The 21,146-nt window shown below is 41.0% G+C and overlaps 1 protein-coding gene across 1 annotated transcript in view; it reads right to left on the bottom strand.

Moving 5' to 3' along the window:
* spon1a (spondin 1a) overlaps nt 1–1,140 on the bottom strand; it is a 223,906-nt gene extending 222,766 nt beyond the window's left edge. The window contains exon 1 of the mRNA XM_060922817.1: nt 912–1,140. Within this exon, the coding sequence (XP_060778800.1) occupies nt 912–1,140 (229 nt within the window). The remainder of the gene's footprint in view (nt 1–911) is intronic.
* Between the last annotated feature and the right edge of the window lie 20,006 nt (nt 1,141–21,146).

Genomic DNA, 21,146 nt, shown 5'->3' with positions numbered 1-21,146 from the left:
CTAAGTGTGAGACGGGAATACACACTGGATGGGACTCTAGTTTATCTCAGGGCACCACACAAACACACACACACACACACAGAGCTTGGAGGTTTGGTTCATTTTCACATTGCACATAATGAAATGAAGGGTAATGAATGAATAAATATTTTTAAAATAAATAAGCATTGCCTACAGGGGCCCGCAACCCCCTCAAAAAAAAAAAAAAAACACGGCATACCCGGTTCACTTCATACAGTTGGATCAATTCAAGATTGATTCACTTTCTAACCATAATTAATTGCACTGAAGTGAACCGAGGCTGCCTCGCTCGGGCTGATTGTTTTGGTCTTTTGCTGTCTTCTTTCTCAGCTTCATAAAAATAAAAACGGAGCAGAATTCAATTCAACAATTCAAACGTTGAGCAAAAGCGTCCTCAGAATGTCCATTCCACCTGCATGGAGGAAACTGGAGAACCCAGAAGAGACACACAAACAGGAGAACCCTAAGGAGATCATGCACAAAAAAATCCACACAAGACCTGCGACGAGGCAACGCTATACCCTCTACACATGGGCTGGTTTTGTCTGTTTGTTTGTTTATTTATTTTCATTCCAATGCAACATTGTTGTTGTTGTTGTTGTTGTTGTTGTTTTGCTAATGAGCAGCTGTTTCATGGCAGATGTTTCAGTGTGCAAGATCAATACTGTTGCTCAAGTGAAAGCCATAGTAATTTTATCTCCAATCATCTCATCATCAAAATGGGCATCAAGAACATTCCTCCAACCTGCCTGATGAAACCATGACAACTTTGCGTTCAGAACTTTTAGTGATGTTCTGGTCGAGTCCAGGCATGAAGCCTGGCGAACCCGGACACCGAACCTGCATGAAGGGAACACATGATGATGATGATGATGATGATGATGGTGTACCTCTGTACGTGCTGCCGGGCTGGTAGCTCTCCGGTTCTCCTTCGACCCGGAGCCGGAATTCGGTGTACAGCTCCTTCCTCGCGCCGTGCGCCCGCACGATCCAGCTGCAATATCCGTCCGATTTGTGCGCGCGGTCCCCGGGCTCCTCGGTGAACCCGACCGCGCTGCACCGGGACCCGACCGAGACGCACAGGACGAGCAGGAAGGCACGCGCTACCGGTCCGGCCATCGCGCGCAAACGATCACGAGAGAGAGAGAGAGAGAGAGAGAGAGAGAGAGAAATGAAGTTGGTTAGAAACGCGGACTGTTGTTGTTGTTGTTGTTATTGTTGTTGCTGATGTTCTTCTTCTTCATTTGTATTTCTGTGCACGCGAGACACGGGTCCGATCTGCGCCTCCGTTAAGGACGGGCTGCTGCTCCCATGCCGGACCGGACGGACGGCACCGGAATATAAATAGGCGCGTGCACTGATTCGCTCGAGCGTCTGCCCCCTGCGACAACACCGACAACGACAAGGATGACGGGGACTCCCGAGCTGAGACTCGACCTGAAGCGCGCGCGCTGCCGGTTCACGGAGACGCAAAGTGCGCGCGACGCGCTTTTCACCGGAGTTCACGCGCAATTCCCAGCGGCGGCGCTGACAGCACAAACCGGGGGGAATCCACAGGACGGGAGGTCCGAGTCCATGATGCAAGCTTTCTCTCTATACTGACGTCCTCCTCTGTGCCACACACACACACACACACACACACACACACCAGCCGTGCCAAAACGGGCAGGTGCAGTTTCTAACTTCTTTATTTTACTGACAGGAGACGCACACCACAGTGATGTTAAACTCTCGACTCAGAAGAGAAGGTGTGTTGATTAATTTCCCCGAACAGCAGCTCTGACAGTAGTGCAGCTGAAAGTCACAGGATGGTCTGAGTGCAGGAACTGAGACAGAAACACAGGGAAGAAGATGGAGCTGGTGATATGGTGACGTTTCTGGAAGGAGAAATATTCTCTCTCTGAGATTATAAAGAGCACATGGGGCAAATACAGAGATTAGAATCTCACAAATTTACGACAAAAATACAGCAAATTTGTAAACGTACAGTTCTAAGTATAATCTAGGAAAGAAAAAAAAAGATTTTTTTTTTTTGCACATTACCAAGCTAAGGGAGGGGAGAAATGTTTCAAGAAAAAAAAAATTCTTAGATTAAAGTTGAAAATTTATGAGGAAAAAAAAGCTCAGAAATTCCCAAATTAAAAAATAACACAAGTAAAACAAAACAAAACAAAAAGAACTCAGAAAATGTTTTTTTTTTTTTTTCTGCATTTTGGAGCAGTGGGAAGGGGTAATATTTCAAGGAGAAAAAACAAACCTCAGAATTTTCAAGATTAAAGTCATAAATTTACACGCAAAAAATTCTCCGATCTTCTCACAAAGTCATGAATTTGCTTGAAAAAAAAAAACTCAGACATTCCAATATTTGCCCAAATGAGGATGGGTTCCCTTTTGAGTCTGGTTCCTCTCGAGGTTTCTTCTTCATGTCATCTGAGGGAGTTTTTCCTTGCCACCATCGCCACAGGCTTGCTCATTGGGGATAGATTAGGGATAAAATTAGCTCATGTTTTAAGCCGTTCAAATTCTGTAAAGCTGCTCTGCGACATTAGAGACAGTTAGAGTCACCAGTTAACCTAACCTGCATGTCTTTGGACTGTGGGGGAAACCGGAGCACCCGGAGGAAACCCACGCGGACACGGGGAGAACATGCAAACTCCACACAGGCTCTCACCGGCCACGGGGCTTGAACCTGGACCTTCTTGCTGTGAGGCGACACCACTACACCACCGTGCCACCCTTATTGTTGTCTTATCATTCCTAAATCATTCCCCCCCCCCCCCCCCCCCTTAATCATATTATTAGCTTATCTGGCAGACAGGTGATGAGTTTATGCCATCATGTGTTGTCCATCGTCCATCTGGCATCATCCACATTTCACAAAAATCACTTCTTTTCTCTCAGTTCTTCACCAATTTTTATTCTTTCTGCCATGAAGGTAGGTCTGCCTGGGGTGCATATACGGTAGCTTCTACCCAAATTTGCATAATTCTAATTATTAATGAAGTTCTGGACTAATTAAGCCTTAATGTCTTGCAGTTCAACAGAAATCGCTTCCTCTCTGTCAATTCCTTGACGTTTTGGATTCTTTCTGGCAAATAGGTCGGTATTCCTAGGGTGGATATCACATCTATACAGTATATAGCTTGTATATAGTGTATGTACTGTAGCGTGCAACATTTATTGCACAACGTGGCCTACTTTAGATCGTTCCTTCTGGACTAGACGGGGCCGGAGTGAGTGACGCTGTCATTGACGGTCTCGTTCTTTACTAAAGTGTTTAAAATGATTATTAGTATGTGATAAAAGTGCTAATATGACTAAAAAAATACCAGGGAGTCGATCTGCAGTAACCAGAAACATTGTTATTGCCATGTCTTCAGGTTCGCTGGTTAACAGTGAAGTCGACCTGAAGCTACACATGATACCCAAGACTCCATACAACTCTCCTGTGTCACAGAAAGGCCCTCGCTGGCCACAGGGCTCTAACCCGGACCTTCTTGCTGTGAGGCGACAGCGCTAATAACCACTGCACCACCGTGCCACCCTAAAGTCATACATTTGAAAAAAAAAAAACATATATATATATATATATATATATATATATATATTCACAAATTCCAAGATTAAAAATTACATTTACAAGAAAAAAAAGCAAGATTTTTTTTTTTAAATGCATTATGGGTCTGAGGCAGGGGGAATATTCCAAGAAAAAAAAAGCTCTTTTTTTTTTTTTTACAAGATGATAGTCATAAATGTGAAAGAAGAAAAATATATATATTTTTAATTATTGTATTTTGTTTTATTTTAGAACCTTAGGGTGTTTTTTTTTCTCAACACCTTGATATCAAACTCCTTTTTAAGGAATTACATAAAGCCTGCTGTGTACTGTATATCTCAGGGGGCATGAGGTAATAATCCTGCAGATTCTCCTAGTAAATAAATCAGCTCAATCTACTCAGTACGGTCAGGATATAAACTCTCAGGTCAGGAAGTCACACAGCCGGATTATTACTCCATAATAAAATAAACTGCTGAACCCTAACGAATGAGAAATACAAATGAGAGATCTTTACACTGATGAGCTGTTTAACTCAAAGTCCATACCGCTGTGTAAGACTTCCACAGAAAGAAAAAATATCCTTGGATCAAAGTTAACCGGTTTTGTTTTCTTTTTCAGGGTTTTTTAGTACGTTTTCATGTTGTCACTTTTTTTTTCAGTCAAGAAAAACTGAAAAGAATTCCCTGCAAAAAAATATGCAATTTTCTTTATTTTGATCCAAGGTTTCTTTCTTTATTTTTTTTTTCACTGAACTAAACATGTTACCTGTGATGTAGTGATGAATCCAGATCTGAAGACTTTATCCTGACTGTAAAAACAAGTTCCAAACAGCAAGCTGCATACAATTTAAACAATAAAAAGCACAAAAAATTAAGTTTATTATTGTCTTATCATCTCTATTATAACAACTTATACATTTACGTGTATGGTGGTTGGTGCACATAAACAGATAAAAATAAAACATTTATGGTATGAATGAGGTATTTACAGTATTTATTTATTTATGGAAGGAGTCTCCAGTCCCATTGCTTTGTAACAAAGGGAAAACATTAAGATTTCTGACATCCTCATGCCAGAGGAGTTTACACTTTATGGTTTTTCTGTAACATGACAAGCTGCAGGCGGCACAGTGGTGTAGTGGTGAGCGCTGCCGCCTCACAGCAAGAAGGTCCGGGTTCGAGCCCCGTGGCCGGCGAGGGCCTTTTTGTGCGGAGTTTGCATGTTCTCCCCGTGTCCGCGTGGGTTTCCTCCGGGTGTTCCGGTTTCCCCCACAGTCCAAAGACATGCAGGTTAGGTTAACTGGTGACTCTAAATTGAGCGTAGGTGTGAATGTGAGTGTGAATGGTTGTCTGTGTCTATGTGTCAGCCCTGTGATGACCTGGCGACTTGTCCAGGGTGAACCCCGCCTTTCGCCCGTAGTCAGCTGGGATAGGATCCAGCTTGCCTGCGACCCTGTAGAACAGGATAATAATGGATGGATGGATGGATGGATGACAAGCTGCGTGTTTATTTCTTATTAACTTTGAGAGAGAGAAAAGTGAAACTGGTGAGTGAACAACAGTTTAAAGTGAGACGGCTTTTCGATTTCATAAAATCAGTGAAATTTAGTTCCGTCTGAAATGTGGTGATTGTGATATATGTTTATTTCTGTAATATCTCACAAAATATCAGGCCATTCTGTGGCTGGGAAGTTATTTAATTTGAGGGGATTAAAGCAAATAATGTGCATGAAATCGCTCGCTTCGTGCAGTCAAGCAGACAGAGGAAGTCCGTGTGCGCATGCGCAGGTTTACCTTCTTCTTCTTTTGGGTTTTACGGCAGCTGGCATCCACAGTGTTGCATTACTGCCATCTACAGGTTTCCCTTTGAGCGTGCACTGACAGTTCCATCATTCTGCCGCTAAACGAACAGTTGATCACACCGAGGTGCTCGCTGAGCACCCATATTTATTAGTTTGGTCCTGCGTTTCCTTTCCTTTGTATATAACATAACGTCTTTTCTTCTCGCTTTCTTTCCGTTACTGTAGTCGCTCTTTCACATTTCATTCGCACACTCACGTCCTCCATTTTTCTCTCCTGTTTCAAATTTGTATCCCACAATGCCTTTCGTGAACAGGGAAAGCCCACCACATGATGTGATGCATGATGTAGTATCTTGAACTGGGTCATGGTGAAGCAGGAAAAAATAGCAGAGAACTTAGAGCCACGTGGCCTTAAATTCATTAATTTTTCTATTAAAAAATAATAAAATTGGAAGTCTGTGACTCTAATTCAGTAGCTTTCAGTCCACTAAGCAAAAATAATTGGGTGTCGGGGGAAATTCTTTTTATGACCTACACTTGAAAAATCAGAAAGGCAGTCCAGCTTTAAAGCTGCAGTAAGTGATGACAGGAACTCGTTTCATGGACATTCAACATTATTTGACGTAACTATAAATGGATAAAAAACATGATGTGTCATTCCTTTATAAATAAAAAACGCAATCATTTGCCAATTGCAGTTGTATAAAAGGAAATAAAACAGTTCAGTACATTTATACCATTACTATTGTAGTAAAATAATTAACTTTGTTGTTGAATATTTTCCTGCAGCTTAAATGGAGTGTTTTATTCCTTTACGTAACAATCATGAAAATTTTAAACCCTAAATGAAGGCAAAGATTTCTGAAAAGCAGAGTTTAAATCTTACATTGAGAAGGCATTATCTTAAAAAAAGCCCAACCTATTATCCATCTCCTTCAATTAAAAGTCTGCCTTTAATTGCGAGGCATCAAAACAACGTTTGATGTTCTTAAGACGAGCTTTTGGATCATTAAGGTCATTAGGGTCATGTTTGAGTTTTGTGTGGGACTCTGAAAGCTGAAAGTTTTCAAAAGTAGCAGAGAAGATCTTAATAGAGTAGTAATGTCCACCTTTTGCCCTTTTTCTCTACCCACACACTGATGCAGGGGCTCACTCTGTGATTTGCATAACGGACAGGAATAAAAGGGCGAGAAGAAAAAAAAACATCAAATTAATGAATCTGTTGATTCACTGACTTGCAGAAGTGTTGATCTGTTTTACCTTTTTGTATTTTGTGAAGGTACCGTACTACTGCGTCCATCAGTGGCACAAAAGCAAACTTTAATGTCCTGCTTGGATGTAGACAAGGTGGGCAGGAACCCTCTGTATTTTCAGTTACATACTAAAAGTTGCCGCACATGCTATTAATTAAGCTTCCCCTGAAGGATGGGGAATCCAGTTCGAGCACAGCATCCCTCATGTGTGTTCAAATCAAAAACAAAGGAGAAATGGAGGACTATGTGAGATTGACATGAACCAGTGGATTGTATATGCTGATGATGTACGGTACAACTGTTCCGTAGCATGATAGATGAGGATGAGAGACGACTGAGTATCATTAATAGCATGTGTAAAAGATTTGGGTTTAAAAGATCATTCAAAAAGACTCAGACCCAAGTCTTCAACAATGAGGAACTTGCAAAAAAAATCCCACTCTTTCATCTTTTTAAACGAAAACACAATTGAGAACGTGACTGAATTTATTTTCTTGGCCAAGTTGATCTCAAGTGGCACTATAGCGATATGTTCCAAAACGCGATAAACGCCAAATTTGGAAAAATTGAAACTCCCGCCACCAAACCATCAGCAATTATCATATCTTACTCATACCATATTCAGTTTTTGCCAAAACACGATATCTGCCATTGATTGACGCAACTGCATTACGGCCTTTCATTCCAAAACGCAACAAGCGCCATCACCGATTTTTCTCCAAACCAGACATATCCATTTGGCCAATCAGAGGCCACCGTTGGCGTGAAGTCTTCTAAGATGGCTGCGCCCATGAAGTAGGAAATCACTGCGTCACTTCTCACATTTATTGGACAATTTCACACTGAATTATGAATAATTTCGAAAAAATAATCTAAAACAATGAAATAATCTGTCATGAAAGAACACGGTTAAATGCACTTTAGGGATATGTAGCATTTTGGGGAAAAACACCATGGCGTGGATATGTAGCGACTTGACAAAAAAATAATTACTTGGTTCAATTAAAAACTGTTAATTAGTTCTGGATTTCATTTTTGAAGTTTATTATCATTAAGGAGTCAGTCAATACATTTTAAAACAGTATACAGTGGTTTTCCTTTTATCACTTCCCGTAATCAGAAAAAGTGATTTTTGTCGAAACAATGGAATTGGATATATAGCGCTTTGGAACCAAACTCTTCATGTGTAGATCTATAAATAGCAAAAGCAACAGCTAAATTCAATGAGTTGCTCTTCTGTGCTGGCTGATAGCAGAATCAACATGACTACAAGAAGGAGTATCTTGGAAGCATTGTGTTGTGTGAGGTCTCGGCAAACGTACAAGTGACGTCAAAGCAAAATAGAAACCCGGATGTCGGCCATGTTGGTGGAGATACAAATGCGGGGTCAAGCGACATTCCATACAAAACATAGTCACGCGTGCGCAACTCCCTTCGTTTTTCCACTGCTTTAAGTGTTCTTTTAGCGATGCCATATCTTTGTGGTGTATATGGTCGTGGTCACGACAGTACTTATGACCGTGGCACATTCCGATTTTTTAGAATTCCAGCCGTGATTCGGAAAGAGGGCGAGGAAACTCTAAGGCTTAGTATGGAGAGGAGACAAGCGCTCTTGAACAACATCGGCAGGGCTGATCTAACAGAGACTAAAACCAAAACAGCTCGTGTTTGCAGTAATCATTTTATCTCCACCGAGATTCAAAAGCTTTCTTGATAATATCATGGAAGAATTTTATTTCGTGTTGTGAGAATTTTGCTATAAAATGAGCGTTCTCTTGTGGTGGTTCACTCGGTCGTTGTTATAATTTTAACATGTGTATTACTATTTCGCTTCTAGGCGTGCCAGCAAAATTACATGATAGAAACAATCCAGACTGCGCACCTACTCAGAAAACAGGCTATGTTTCATCCAAGGTCAGACTTGATTCTTCGGCAGCCAAACCAGATAGGACGCGATATCCAGGTACTTGATGGTTGGTAGACATGTCTTATCTTCAGAAAAGTCTGACTTTTTTAAATAATTTGGGTCAAAACCACACATATCTATCTTCTCTTTGTATCGAATCTTCGCTCGGTCATTCAAATCGTGGTAATACTGAGAAAATTCAGCATTGTTTACAGACACGCTTCCAGTGGCTGCCATCTGAGATGCTTTGTATATCCACCATCATGGCGGACACTCACGATGTAGCACATTTTGATCACATGGTTGCAAGTCATCTATGGAGTACAATCTTGGCTTCCAAACGAACTTGAAATGCAGAAAATGGAAGTGTGCTGGTTCCAATGCTTAAGAAGTATGGTTAAAGGGGATTGGAGAAGATGTAACTCAGAGGAAGGTGAATACAAGTTTGAGTGTGAATATTCTAACAAAGACCTAGTCAAAATCAACCCCTGACAAAACTTCATATACGCACAACATCTCAAATATATCAGTCATGTATTGTATGTAGAGCAGAAAACACCGCCTACAGTACATGAAGTTGTTATTTGCAAAACAAACTTGAAAATACTACCGTGATCCAGTGTTGTAGTCAAGTCACTAAACCTCGAGTCCGAGTCCAGTCTCGAATCCCCATTCTTCAAGTCCGAGTCAAGTCCAAGTTATTAAAGAAAATTTTGAGTCGAGTCCACTATTGATCCGAGTCGAGTCCGAGAACAAGACTCCAACTGCACCATTTGATGGCGGCTGTTTCAGCGCCATTAACATTAGTTTGTTCCTGAACATGGCGTATGAACAGGTGAATGTGCTTCTCTTTATCAGGGAGTGTGAAGTATTCTGTCAGAGATGGCTGGGAGATGGATGCAAGTGCAGAAGGTGTGTTTATTAATACAAGTGAAGACGCTAAACAATCCAGAATGGCAGGCAAAATCGTAAAATGGTGCAACGGGCAATAGGTCGAGCGAGACACAAACAGGCTATTGTAGACTCGGCAGGCTCAAAGACGAGAAACAGGAAATCAGGGATCAGGAAACCAAACAAGGAAATAAGGCTCGGTAACATGTTAGCAACTCAACTCAATACTTCGCAAAGTAAGTGTTTTTTCACAGTTTTTATATCGGCGTGCTGATTGCGCCTTAATCCTGTGCAAGAGCGAGTCGTTTACAGCATGCACGAGAGTCCGCTTGGCATGCGTGCTGTCTGGAGCGTGCCCGAGAGTCTATCTGATGCATGTGCCAAGGCGCGCAGGTGTGACACTCTTGCACAAAATTAGTACAAAAATTAATGTAGATATAAATGTCTTATTTCAATTTTTTATGGCGTGTTACAAAAAAATAAAGAAAAAAACTGAGTCCTCGTCTCCAATTTATGAGTCCAAATGCAGTTAATGCAGGAGTCCGAGTCCGAGTCATCAGTGCTCAAGTCCAAGTCAAGTCACGAGTCTTTAAAATCGGGGCACGAATCAGGCTCGAGTCCATGATCCGTGGATAAAATATGCAAAAATTCTCAACCTTACTATCGATGAATCAAAGAATTTAATACCATCTAAATTGGAGTTCGTCAAGCGAGTCAACACTAGAACAAGCTTGCCTTCAGTGAAGTAAACGAAGGAACTCACAGGTACAGGTAGGTAACTTTTTGTCGTGTTACATCATGGAGCTGAAATGGTTTTTAATTGGGATTATATTTCATTAATAAACACGTAACTATCCATAACATTATTATTTTTGTAGGGGTGAGGGGTGGGGCATGATAGGGGGTTGTCAATTTAGCTAATATAACTAAAAATGTAACAGCTGTAATTATGGAAATATTAATCACGCCCATTGCTGTGAAAACCCTAACTTAGTTCTAGTGCAACCGAGTATGATTACTGAGTTACTCGATGCTACCAGCACCATGTTTCACAGTGCACTGTCAGAAACAGGGGAACAGTAGAATAAAATACCTTTATTGTCAGTGCACAAATGTACAACGAAATTTAGTTCATCATAGGAGAGCAAAGCCACTGCAGACGTGCGCACCGCCACTCTTGGGCACTTCAGCCCAAGGCCTTCCCATGTTAACCTAACCACATGTCTTTGGACTGTGCGGGAAACCAGAGCAAACCCATGCAGACACGAGGAGAACATGCAAACTCTACACAGAAAGGCCCCCGTCGGCCGCTTGGCTCGAACCCAGAACCTTCTTGCTGTGAGGCAACAGTGCTAACCACTACACCACCATGCCACCCATTTCTTTCCCCCAAGGTACAAGAGACACTAATGTACCCCCTAAGGCTCATTATTGGACTTCAAGGTAATTATGTACATGGTGTGTACGGTTGTCTGTGTCTATGTGTCAGCCCTGTGATGACCTGGCGACTTGTCCAGGGTGTACCCCTCCTTTTGTCTGTAGTCAGCTGGGATAGGCTCCAGCTTGCCTGCGACCCTGTAGAACAGGATAAAGCGGCTACAGATAATGAGATGAGATGTTACACTGGGCGAATACATTATGTCGTAACACGGCCTGTGCTTGGCCGATTGCAGATGCCCTCGATGAATGACAAGTCGCCTCTCATCAGTGAATAGGAGTGCATTCTGGCCTGACACCACGTGACTCTGTTATCAGCTGGGTAGGTTTACCACTAACGTTAAAAGAAAATGGACTACTAGAGGTTTTGGACCCTGACAAATGATTTTTTCCATCGTATTTTAACCTCCCAGGGTCGAGAGCTTCTCCAGTGAAGCTCGGCAGGTTTAGAATGAGTAGGTCATGGATTGAGATAAATACCTTTGTGAGTGTTTAATCATACAAGCATGATAAACATATTGACAGAAACTTTCTACTTTACACTTTCGTATGTGCCCACTGCCAAATAATATTATAGTTTTTAAATTACTGAAATTATATGCAACAGAAAACTTGTCACCTTCCTCAGTCACACCGGAATCAGAGCACTGAGCACCCACTTACACATTTCGATTGGTTTCTCTTTCGTGGTGTTTGCTTCTATTTTCTAAGTTATAGTCCAGCAGATTTTAGTCTGAATGCCAAATGATATGAAGATGTCTAGATTTGAGTCATTTTAAAAGTTTTTGCCCCAAAGTTACTTGGAATCTCGTATTCAAAATTTTAACTCTATTATATAAGAATAGTTGAGTTGTTAATTACTAAATTTCTTATAGACTTATTATAAACATAGTATAAAATAGTCATTGTTGACATAATGTTTCATGAGTGTTATTATAGTACTGATATACTGTATGAGTACCAGTAAGTTGTAACCAAATGGAACATCCTTGCCCTCATACTTTGTTCTCGACATGGAACTGACCTGTGTGTGCGCTACTGTTTTCTTGGGTAGAATGTTAAGCAGGTTTTTCTTGACTCTTCTGACATTTTCTTGTAAATTATATTCAGTTTGTTACGGCAGAGCAATAGGGCCAGGGTTTTATATTTTATTTGGAAACTTCTGAGAAAAAAACTCAGAATTTTTGAGATTAAAGTCAAAATTTTCGAGGAAAAAAGTCAAAAGTTTCGAGAAAAAAAAAAGTCAGAAATCTGTAGAAGGCGGGCTTCCATACGGAAGTGACACTCACTCACGGCCGGTAGACATGAATGGCTGGTACTTCCTGGTAGCCTAAATTTGTGACTTTTTTCTCGAATGTCCGACTGATTTTGCCTCCTGAAAAGACCAAAGTTCACGACACCGCCTCTTCAAAGTCTGGAAAGAAATTACAATATTGTGATTCTGTGCCAAGACTGCAAGGATCTCTTTGTTATTAAACCCAATCCTGAAATAACATTTGATTAAGTCGTCCATTTCAGCAGCACTAAACACAGTAGTAGCAGACTAAGTCTCCGTCAGCTCTGAATGACCTGGTACTTCCTGGTAGCCTAAATTTGTGACTTTTTTCTCGAAAATTTCGAGTTTATTTTCTCAAAACTTTTGACGAAAATTTCGACTTTTTTCTCGAAATATTTGACTTTTTCTCGAAAATTTTGATTTTTTTCTCGAAATATTTGACTTTTTTCTCAAAAGTTTTGAGATTGTTTCTCAAAATTTTTGACTTTTTTCTCAAAATTTCTGACTTTAATCTCGAAAATTCTGAGTTTTTTTTCTCCGAAATTTTAAAAAATATATGTATTTCTTAGTGGAACTATCGCTCTTCCGTAGTTTGTAGTGCAGTTAGCAACTAATGTCTAGAGTAATTTGGCCTTTGAAGATCACAAAAAATGTGCCTGAAAATAGCTGAGATGCCATTTCCAGGCATCTGTATGAATCTTCAGCTTCAGGGGCCCTAAGGCAGGCCCCGGGACCCCTGGCCACGTTGTTCTGGGACAAGCCACTGTACCCCTTAAAATACTGTACAATAATGTACTTTGTTTTCTGACAGTGTGAGAATGGTGTTCTTAGGATGATGACATCATTGGTGTTGGGTTTCCACTTGACTTATTCAAGCCACTGTATGTTATGAGTTATTACTCTTGTTATAAGGTGCTTTGTGTGTCATTTCCCATCCAAGTGGAGTCAACTGAAACAAGTACTGTTTCTCTGGAGGTGATACAAGGTGCTTCTGTGCTATCAGTGCGTGATTGATTTGCATGTTCAGCATGTCGATGTTTAGGTGTCGAGTGGCAGCGTGACAGTGATCGGTTTTGATGTGCCCTTCATGCCATCGCTGTGGTCGGCTGAACGTGCAAACCCTTAGGGTAGATGAGGGAACTCATGCATTACTCATTGGGTTCTCATCCTCCACTCCAAAGGTCTGGGTGACATCTGGAAAGCTCTAAAGAAATCACTCACCTTGTCAGAAGTCATGCACGGCAGCTGATTGTAGAGGTATGAAGGAACTACATTGCAAGACATTGTTTCTTATCAAAAGCCAGAATCAGGAACATCTCCAACATCCAACATCAAATTATCATTAATTTAATCTCAGGAACAGAAGAAATCAACATTCTGTGCTGGAAATGTTCCATCAGTCCAGATTCTCACTTAAAGCTAGATGCTAATTAAATTATCTTACATAAAGATCATAAATTAAAAACCTGCGATTGTGTTGTACTGTAAATATGTTAAAGGAATACTCCACCCACGCATGCTTGTTCACATCTGGCTCGGATTTCCCCATCTGCCCCTGTGCCTGCAAGTTTAATTAGCTCCTCTCTCTCTCTCTCTCATAACTGATGGCCTGCACATTGTGATGAATTACGTCGTGCTCGTTGAAGTCAGAGGTTCTAACCGACTTCAATGAAAATATACAGTATAATCTTCCTCATACACCCCGATCGATACAAAGCCTTCTTAAAATGTTAATTGAAATATTCCTGTTGCTAATTCTGGAGGTTCCCTTTTGCACTCTGCTGATTGAGAACAATATTGATGTGGTTGGCCATTTCCGATCAGATAATACCTCAGACCTACTGAAGTAAAAACGAGACTGAGAGAACAGCCTTGTCTTCTCTCGTTTTAATCCGTAGAGGTTGTTGTGCATTTTACTGGCAAAAACAGACTATATTCCTTTCTCTATGTGTAGGATTGTGCCAAGTGTAAATCTTCTCCTAAATTCATCAGCAAGCTGGACCTTCTACGAGGCTTGACAGCGCGCTGCTGTGCTGATGAACCTCCCGTACGTCTGTATGGGAAAGCAGCATGTTATCATTTGGCCTTTAAAGACATTTAAAAGTGTTTAATCTACTTAAAATTAGTGTTGATTCAAGAATAAATAACATATTTATGGAATATATTAATTTGTGTGGCGTTGTGATGAGCTTTTACTTTCAGCATTTTTTTTTAACATTCTGTGATGCAACACACCAAACTCACGGGTGCCACCATCTTGGGTTTTTTAGTGATATTGCTGGGTTTCAGTCGCGTGACTTTTCTTAGCGGTTTTACCGGAAGTGAAATAGCTGGTGGTCTAATCGGCTGCCGTAGTGCAAACAACTAGCGATAACTTATCAGAGTACACTTGTAATCTAGAAGCCGCTGCTGGCTTTAGAAGATATATTCAGAAGATTGCTGTGTGCAATGGAATCGATGCCTACAGTCTGGGAAAGAAGGATTTGTCATACGATCTCGAAAACTACCCTTCAGTCGAGTTCCCCGACATCTCGAACTATCTGGTGTTGCAGACGTCCTTCTACACCGCAAAACAGATGAAAGCGTCGAAGAGTATGGAGGCTTACAACTTTTTTGTATGTGGCTGGGTAAAGGACCTCGGGATCAAGTCACTGCCGAATGAATCCTTTATTGTTTTTGCCCGTGTAAGTATGTTTTTTTTTTTTCGTTCGCATCTTTACAACGAAGCGCTGCGAGCTGAATTGTAAACAAACAACAGTTGGCTTGATTCTCACTTGTGTTGGCTCTTATCTCTCAGCTAAATCATTCACAAAGATCATCAGAAACCCCTTTAAAGACCTGGATCTGAGTTAAACAAGACGGAGAAGAAGTGACCACGGCGCATTGTAACTGTACGGCTGGGGAAGAGTTTTGTCGCGACCTTCATGCATATGGACTTTGTGAGGAGTAAACTAAGAAACAGCTGGGGACTTTAGCGCTTCGTGACTAAAAATAGTACCGTAAAATAACGACACGTAGCAAGAAAAGTACTTGGAAAACACTAAGGACAGAGCTGAGAGGGAAATACAAACCTTTCACCAAGTGATCAATGCAAACTCGAGCACGCTTCGACTCGGCTCCCTTCGATTTCAGTCAGAGGATCAAAAGCCAACCTTCTCCACGTCTTTTTGTGAAATCCTGTGTTCATTCACCCTTTTTTATTAGTTCACGGGGAACCCTGAAGAAACTTTTATCAGTTTCATGGTTTGATCAATTCAAACAACCTAAAACAGCGCAAGCGTAAGGCATTTTTCATGCGAGCAATGCACCTTCTCCGTACAAACGCTTTATCAGCTGAGCTTTAGACCGCCAGCTAAAGTTTTGAATAATTAATGAGGTGGATGTGACGTCACATGAAACCCAACAATTTGTCACTGGTCCGTTTTTTGTTTTTTGCTTCCAGCTCGCTCACTATTGGTTCAATCAGCTTGAAACTCATGATTCTCTCCTAGTGGTTGAATCTCTCATGTTGACTTGTTTTTCCAGTAAAATCAGCCAAACATTTTTGTTGTCTCTTGCCAGCGAAAGATCGGATCACTGAGGAAAATTTTCTATCCTTTGTAAATATCAGCGATTTTCCGAATACTTTTGATGGAGAAAAAATGAGAAGGTGTATAAATATCAGTGATACTGTTTTGAAGAGAAGTAACAAAAGACTGAGTCTCTTATTCACAGCACATTTGAGCACCATCATCATTAGTCACGCTCAATGTCGACAATTTAAAGTGAACATACCCAATAAATTCTGGCTTTTATGTTTGAACACAAAGGATGGACCAATTTCACTGATGTATTACTTTTAAGCCTTCAAGGTGCAGAATTGTGATGTACAAGAAGAAGAAGTCTTTATCTGTAATTCTTACCCTGATACTCTAAATTGTAAATCTCTTTATTTTTGGCTTTTTGGTCAGTTAATTTCTGATTGAGGTTTTTTCTCATAAATGGAAAATTAAACCAGTGGAAAATGGTTACTGGTTTAAGACCGGGGCCACAGACAGAAATGGAAATTTTATAAAACACTGGATTTTCAAATGTTCGTAACTTTTTTTTTTTTGAGACACATTTACAAAGTTAAGCAAGTTTTCAAGTCAGATTTTCACACTCTTTAATTTGACACATTACACAACACTCTGACAACGACTTTAAAAAATGGCTTGTCATTGCTACTTCTACTTCAGAAATCTTCACTTTTGCCAATACACCTTGGTTCATGGAATGCTCCATCCTTTTAGATTAATGAATGGATTATTACCAGATGAACCTCATTGTGTTGCTTACATGGATGATGTGGTCGTTAATATACCATGGTCACACTCTTCCAAAGCAGTGTTTGGAAATGGTGCAATTTCATACTTTGGAAAAAAAAAAGACTGTTGGTTGTGAAACAGCGGAGCAACTGGATGCCAAAGTGGAGGTTATTGTGTCTTGGACCTGAGTCCAAACCTCAATCAGGTCCTTGGTATGGACGTTCCTTTCATATGGTCTCACATATCAATCTGCCTTCCACTCTGCAAAGTTGGAGTTGACCCGTGGATAACCTGATACTAATAAACACCTTAAATTAGAGGTGGATGCCAGTGGAACAGGTGCTGGGGCTGTTCTTCTGCAAGACAATGATCATTAACTCCATCTGTTATTTTTCAAAGAAGTTCCAAAACCAATTATCCCCTGAAAAACAAACTTTTTGTTTTAATATTAGCTTCCAAACTTTGAGGTTTACCTGAGGAGTCACTCAAACTTTACTATGGGTTATAATGACAATGATCTTCTACTCCATCTTCAACCTGGATACAGACCCAGCAAAGCATTTCAGTGGAGTAACCGAGTCATGAACAAATTGCTAAAAAGTTTTCACAAAGTTAAAGGTGACTGGGTATTTTCTGTTGTATCTCCAAGATTACAGAGTGACACTACCATTTATTTTACAACCCCAAATCAGAAGAAGTCGGGACGGTATGTTGAAATTGAAAACAATGATTTGTAAATAATCTTTGACCTGTATTGCACTCAAAACATTACAACAGCACATTATTTGATTTACAAACACTCATTTTAATGTTGATTCTTGCAACACATTTTAAAACAGTTGTTACAGTCAAGCATTTCCCACTTTATAACGTTCCTGTTCCTTCTCCCAACACTTAAAAGATGTTTATGGACTGAAGACACCAAGTGATGAAGTGTTTCAGGTGTTATTTTTGTCCCGTTCTTCCTGCAACTGGGTCTTAAGGTGCATAACGGTACGTTGTCATCACTGTCATATCAAAATTCTCCACACATTCTCTATTGGGGACAGAGGGGACACGCCCTCTTCTTCCACAGCCACGCCTTTGTAACGTGTGCAGAATGCGGTTTTGCGTTGTCTTGTTGAAACCTCCCTGGAAAAGACGTCATCTTGAAGGCAGCAGATGTTGCTCCAAAATCTCAGTGTACTTTTCTGCATTAATGCTCCATCACAGAAGTGTAAGTTACCTTTGCCAAGGGCACTGACCCAACCCCATACCATGACACACCCTGGCTTTTGGACTTGTTCCTGCTTACAGTCTAGATGGTCCTTTTCATCTTCAGAGCACACAGCATCCATTTCTTCCAAATAAAGACCTGGAATACTGATTCATCTGACTGCAATACACATTTCCACTGTGTGATGGTCCATCCCAGACGCCTCCGAGCCCAGAGAAGTTGACGGCGCTACTTCTGGACACAGTTAACATCAGGCTTCCTTTTTGCAAAGTAAAGTTTTAACTGGTGTTTATGGCTGTAACTCCATATTGTCGCTTGACAAAGGTTTGCCAAAGTAATCCACAGCCCATGTGGTTCTATCAGCTGTAGATGAATGACGGTTCTTGATGCAGTGAGGGATCAAAGATAACAGGGGTTCAGATTAGGCTTGAGCCCTTTGTCCTTTATGCACCAAAATTCCTCCAGATTCCTTGAATCGTTTAATGATATTATGCACCGTAGAGGGTCAAATATCAAATCCCTTCCTATCTTTCTTTAAGGAACAAAGAAGTTGTCCAACAAAACATGAAATATCTTGGATTCATTCTGTCTGCAATAAAATACAAGTCAAAGTAAATTTATGAATCACTTGCATTTTTTTTAATTTGCATTTTCAATACCGTCTCAACTTTTTGGGGGGGTTATGTAAAGGCACCACCCACAGTAGACATATTTAAATAAATAAATAAATAAACCTTAATTCTCCTTAGCATCTGAGTCTTGTTATCTTCTGCGGTATCAAGTCTTCTATTTTGTCCTGTCTTTTTTGTCTTGTGGATTTGTCTTTCAAAGTATTTTATTGTTTTATCCATGTATTGAATTATTTCATGTTCGTTATTTCATTGCTGTTTGGAATTAATTTGGATTTTATTGTCCAGCACTTTGGCTGAGACGTTGTCTTTCTTTAAATACGCTCTATAAATAAAGCTGATTTGGCTTGACTTCACTGATTTCTCATTTTATTCACCCTCACTGATCAGTTTCCCAAAAGCCTCTTAATGCTAAGATTGTCTTAACTATGAGAGAGTGTTCATTGTGCTGCTTGCTCAACCATTTAACGATGATCTTTGTGCTACGATGCTTTTGGGAAACTTGGCCCAGGTTAGCAAACTGACGGCACCTTGTTAAAAATAACTGGTGATGAAAACGGAATGTTTAAAGATGATGGAGAAGTTCAGAGAGAGAAGTATGTGTTCAAGTGTTACCCTAGGCTGACACTTGCACGACTTTTGGCCACAATTTTGTCGTGGCAAGTCGTGCCATTTTGGGGCACGAACTGGGAGGCTCCCGCACTGTTCACGACTAGTTCATGCATAGTTCACGACGAGTTCACGAATGCGTGCCCGTCCACATTCACGAACTGGCACAACGAGTTCACGCATAGTTTGCGCATAGTTTACGCACTTCCCGCATTGGCACGACGAGTTTGCGCAATTCGGACGGTGTCGTGCCGACTTGGGCACGCCTGTGTCATGCACAACCTCATCCTCATCAGATACCCACATGCAATTTCAGAAGTGGACCGCGAAGATCCGGACACACATGATCTGATCCCTGGTGGATGGAGGACTGACCGACACCTGCAGGGGCAGCTGCCTCTAACCGGCCATCATACCCAGAAGGATGCAAAGGATCAGCGAGACTACCTGTCACATGACTACATGTCCCCTGCTGGTGCTGCCCCTTGGCAAGAAAGAATGGTAGTAGCTTCATGAGCTGCATCCACAGTTGTTCCATTTTTGAAATAAAAGAAACGAAACTCCCCCCCCAAAAAAAGTCATGAAGGAATAGAAAATAAAAGACATTAAAGAAAAAAGCAAGAAAAAAAATTGCGAATGGCGAGAAGTGTCTGGGAAGCCCTATATATACCCCCGGACCGACGCGAGCGCCACTGTCGCGCAGTAGTCATGAACTGCTCGTGAACTCGTCGTGAACTGCTCGTGCCATGCGCAAACTGTTCGTGAAGTGCGTAAACTAATCGTGAACTGCTCGTGCCATCAATGCGTGACCGTGTCAGTGGGAAGGCACGGCCACGCTGCGATGCGCACCAATTCGTGAACATGTGAACTACTCGTGAACTCGACGTGAGCTGTTCGTGAACTATTCGTGGCAGTTCGTGACAGTCGTGGCATGGCGCGCACTTCCACGCACTGGCACGCATCCTCCCGCATCGTCCCGATGAGTTCACGACGAGATCACGAACAGTTTGCGCATAGTTCACGACCCGGTCGTGAAATTTTGTCGTGACCAAAATTTTGAACATTTCAAAATTCTCGTCCCGACATGGCACACAGTCACGACGGGTTTACGCACACTTCACGCCAGTTTACGACTAGTTTGCGCACTGGCACGACTCGAGTTGTGCCAATGCATGCCACGGCATCGTGCAAGTGTCAGCCTAGCCTTAATGTGGTAAAGTGCCACTCCAAAACAAAACAGCATCAAATCATCACGTCTGATTTATTGTCATCACCTATTCACTATTTCTCAATCATTAAAAGGGAAACGTTGTTGATATTCAAGATATTTATGCTCTGAAGGACATGGTCACTGACGGCCTTTCTAGGTGCGGAGATGTTTGCTTAACGTCAGGCTTCACATTTATGTAGAAGGATGTGACAAACTTTGTTGCTGCTCCAATTCCAGTCTGTATTCCATGTGTAATTATGTTGATTGTTGATTGCATTGATTCCAGAAGACGGCTGAAGAACAGACATTTGATTTAAATCTAAACTGAGCAGCGAAACTGTAGCTGTAGCTGTGTTCTGTTCAATAGCTGAGCACTCAGTTTACAACGTACAAAAGGTCTGACCTTTTCTGAGGACTTGGCCTTCATTTGTACAGATGACCTTTCATTGTAGAGGAAGGTCCATGCTCTCAGTGCCTTCATGCCTTCAGTGTGTTCGGTGCTGAATGTCATGCCTGAGGTTATCTGAAGCAATTTTTTTTCATCTTGAAAAAGGAAAGCAAACCAAAAAAAAAAAAAAGAGGCAAGATGTTACGGTACATTTTCACAATTCCCATCATCTCGAAAATAATATTTCCAAGTTAAAACAAGGTCATGTTGTGGAGGAAAAAGGTGCAGAACTTCTAATTCAACATTTTTTTTTTTATTAAACATTGACGAGTGCTTTCACGTCTGCTTTGCGATGTGCCATGGTCAAAGGAACACACCGTATACTAAGCAGAGGCAAAATTTAATATATTCCAGGAGGAAAATTTGGACTGAGCTTGTTCTTGATCCTTATTTTCACTTTTATCATTTTGGAAATCAGACTTGTGTTGAGTGATCAGTAAAAATTGGGTGTACATTGTACATTTTAAAGCGAGACGGCCTTTCGATTTCATAAAATCAATGAAATTTAGTTCCGTCTGAAATGTGGTGATTTTGATATATGTTTATTTCTGTAATATCTCACAAAATATCAGGCCATTCTGTGGCTGGGAAGTTATTTAATTTG

Source organism: Neoarius graeffei, chromosome 6 (assembly GCF_027579695.1).
Source record: "Neoarius graeffei isolate fNeoGra1 chromosome 6, fNeoGra1.pri, whole genome shotgun sequence".
Classification (NCBI taxonomy): domain Eukaryota; kingdom Metazoa; phylum Chordata; class Actinopteri; order Siluriformes; family Ariidae; genus Neoarius; species Neoarius graeffei.
The sequence above is the reverse complement of the archived record's forward strand: the minus strand, read 5'-3'. Positions and strand labels throughout refer to the sequence as shown.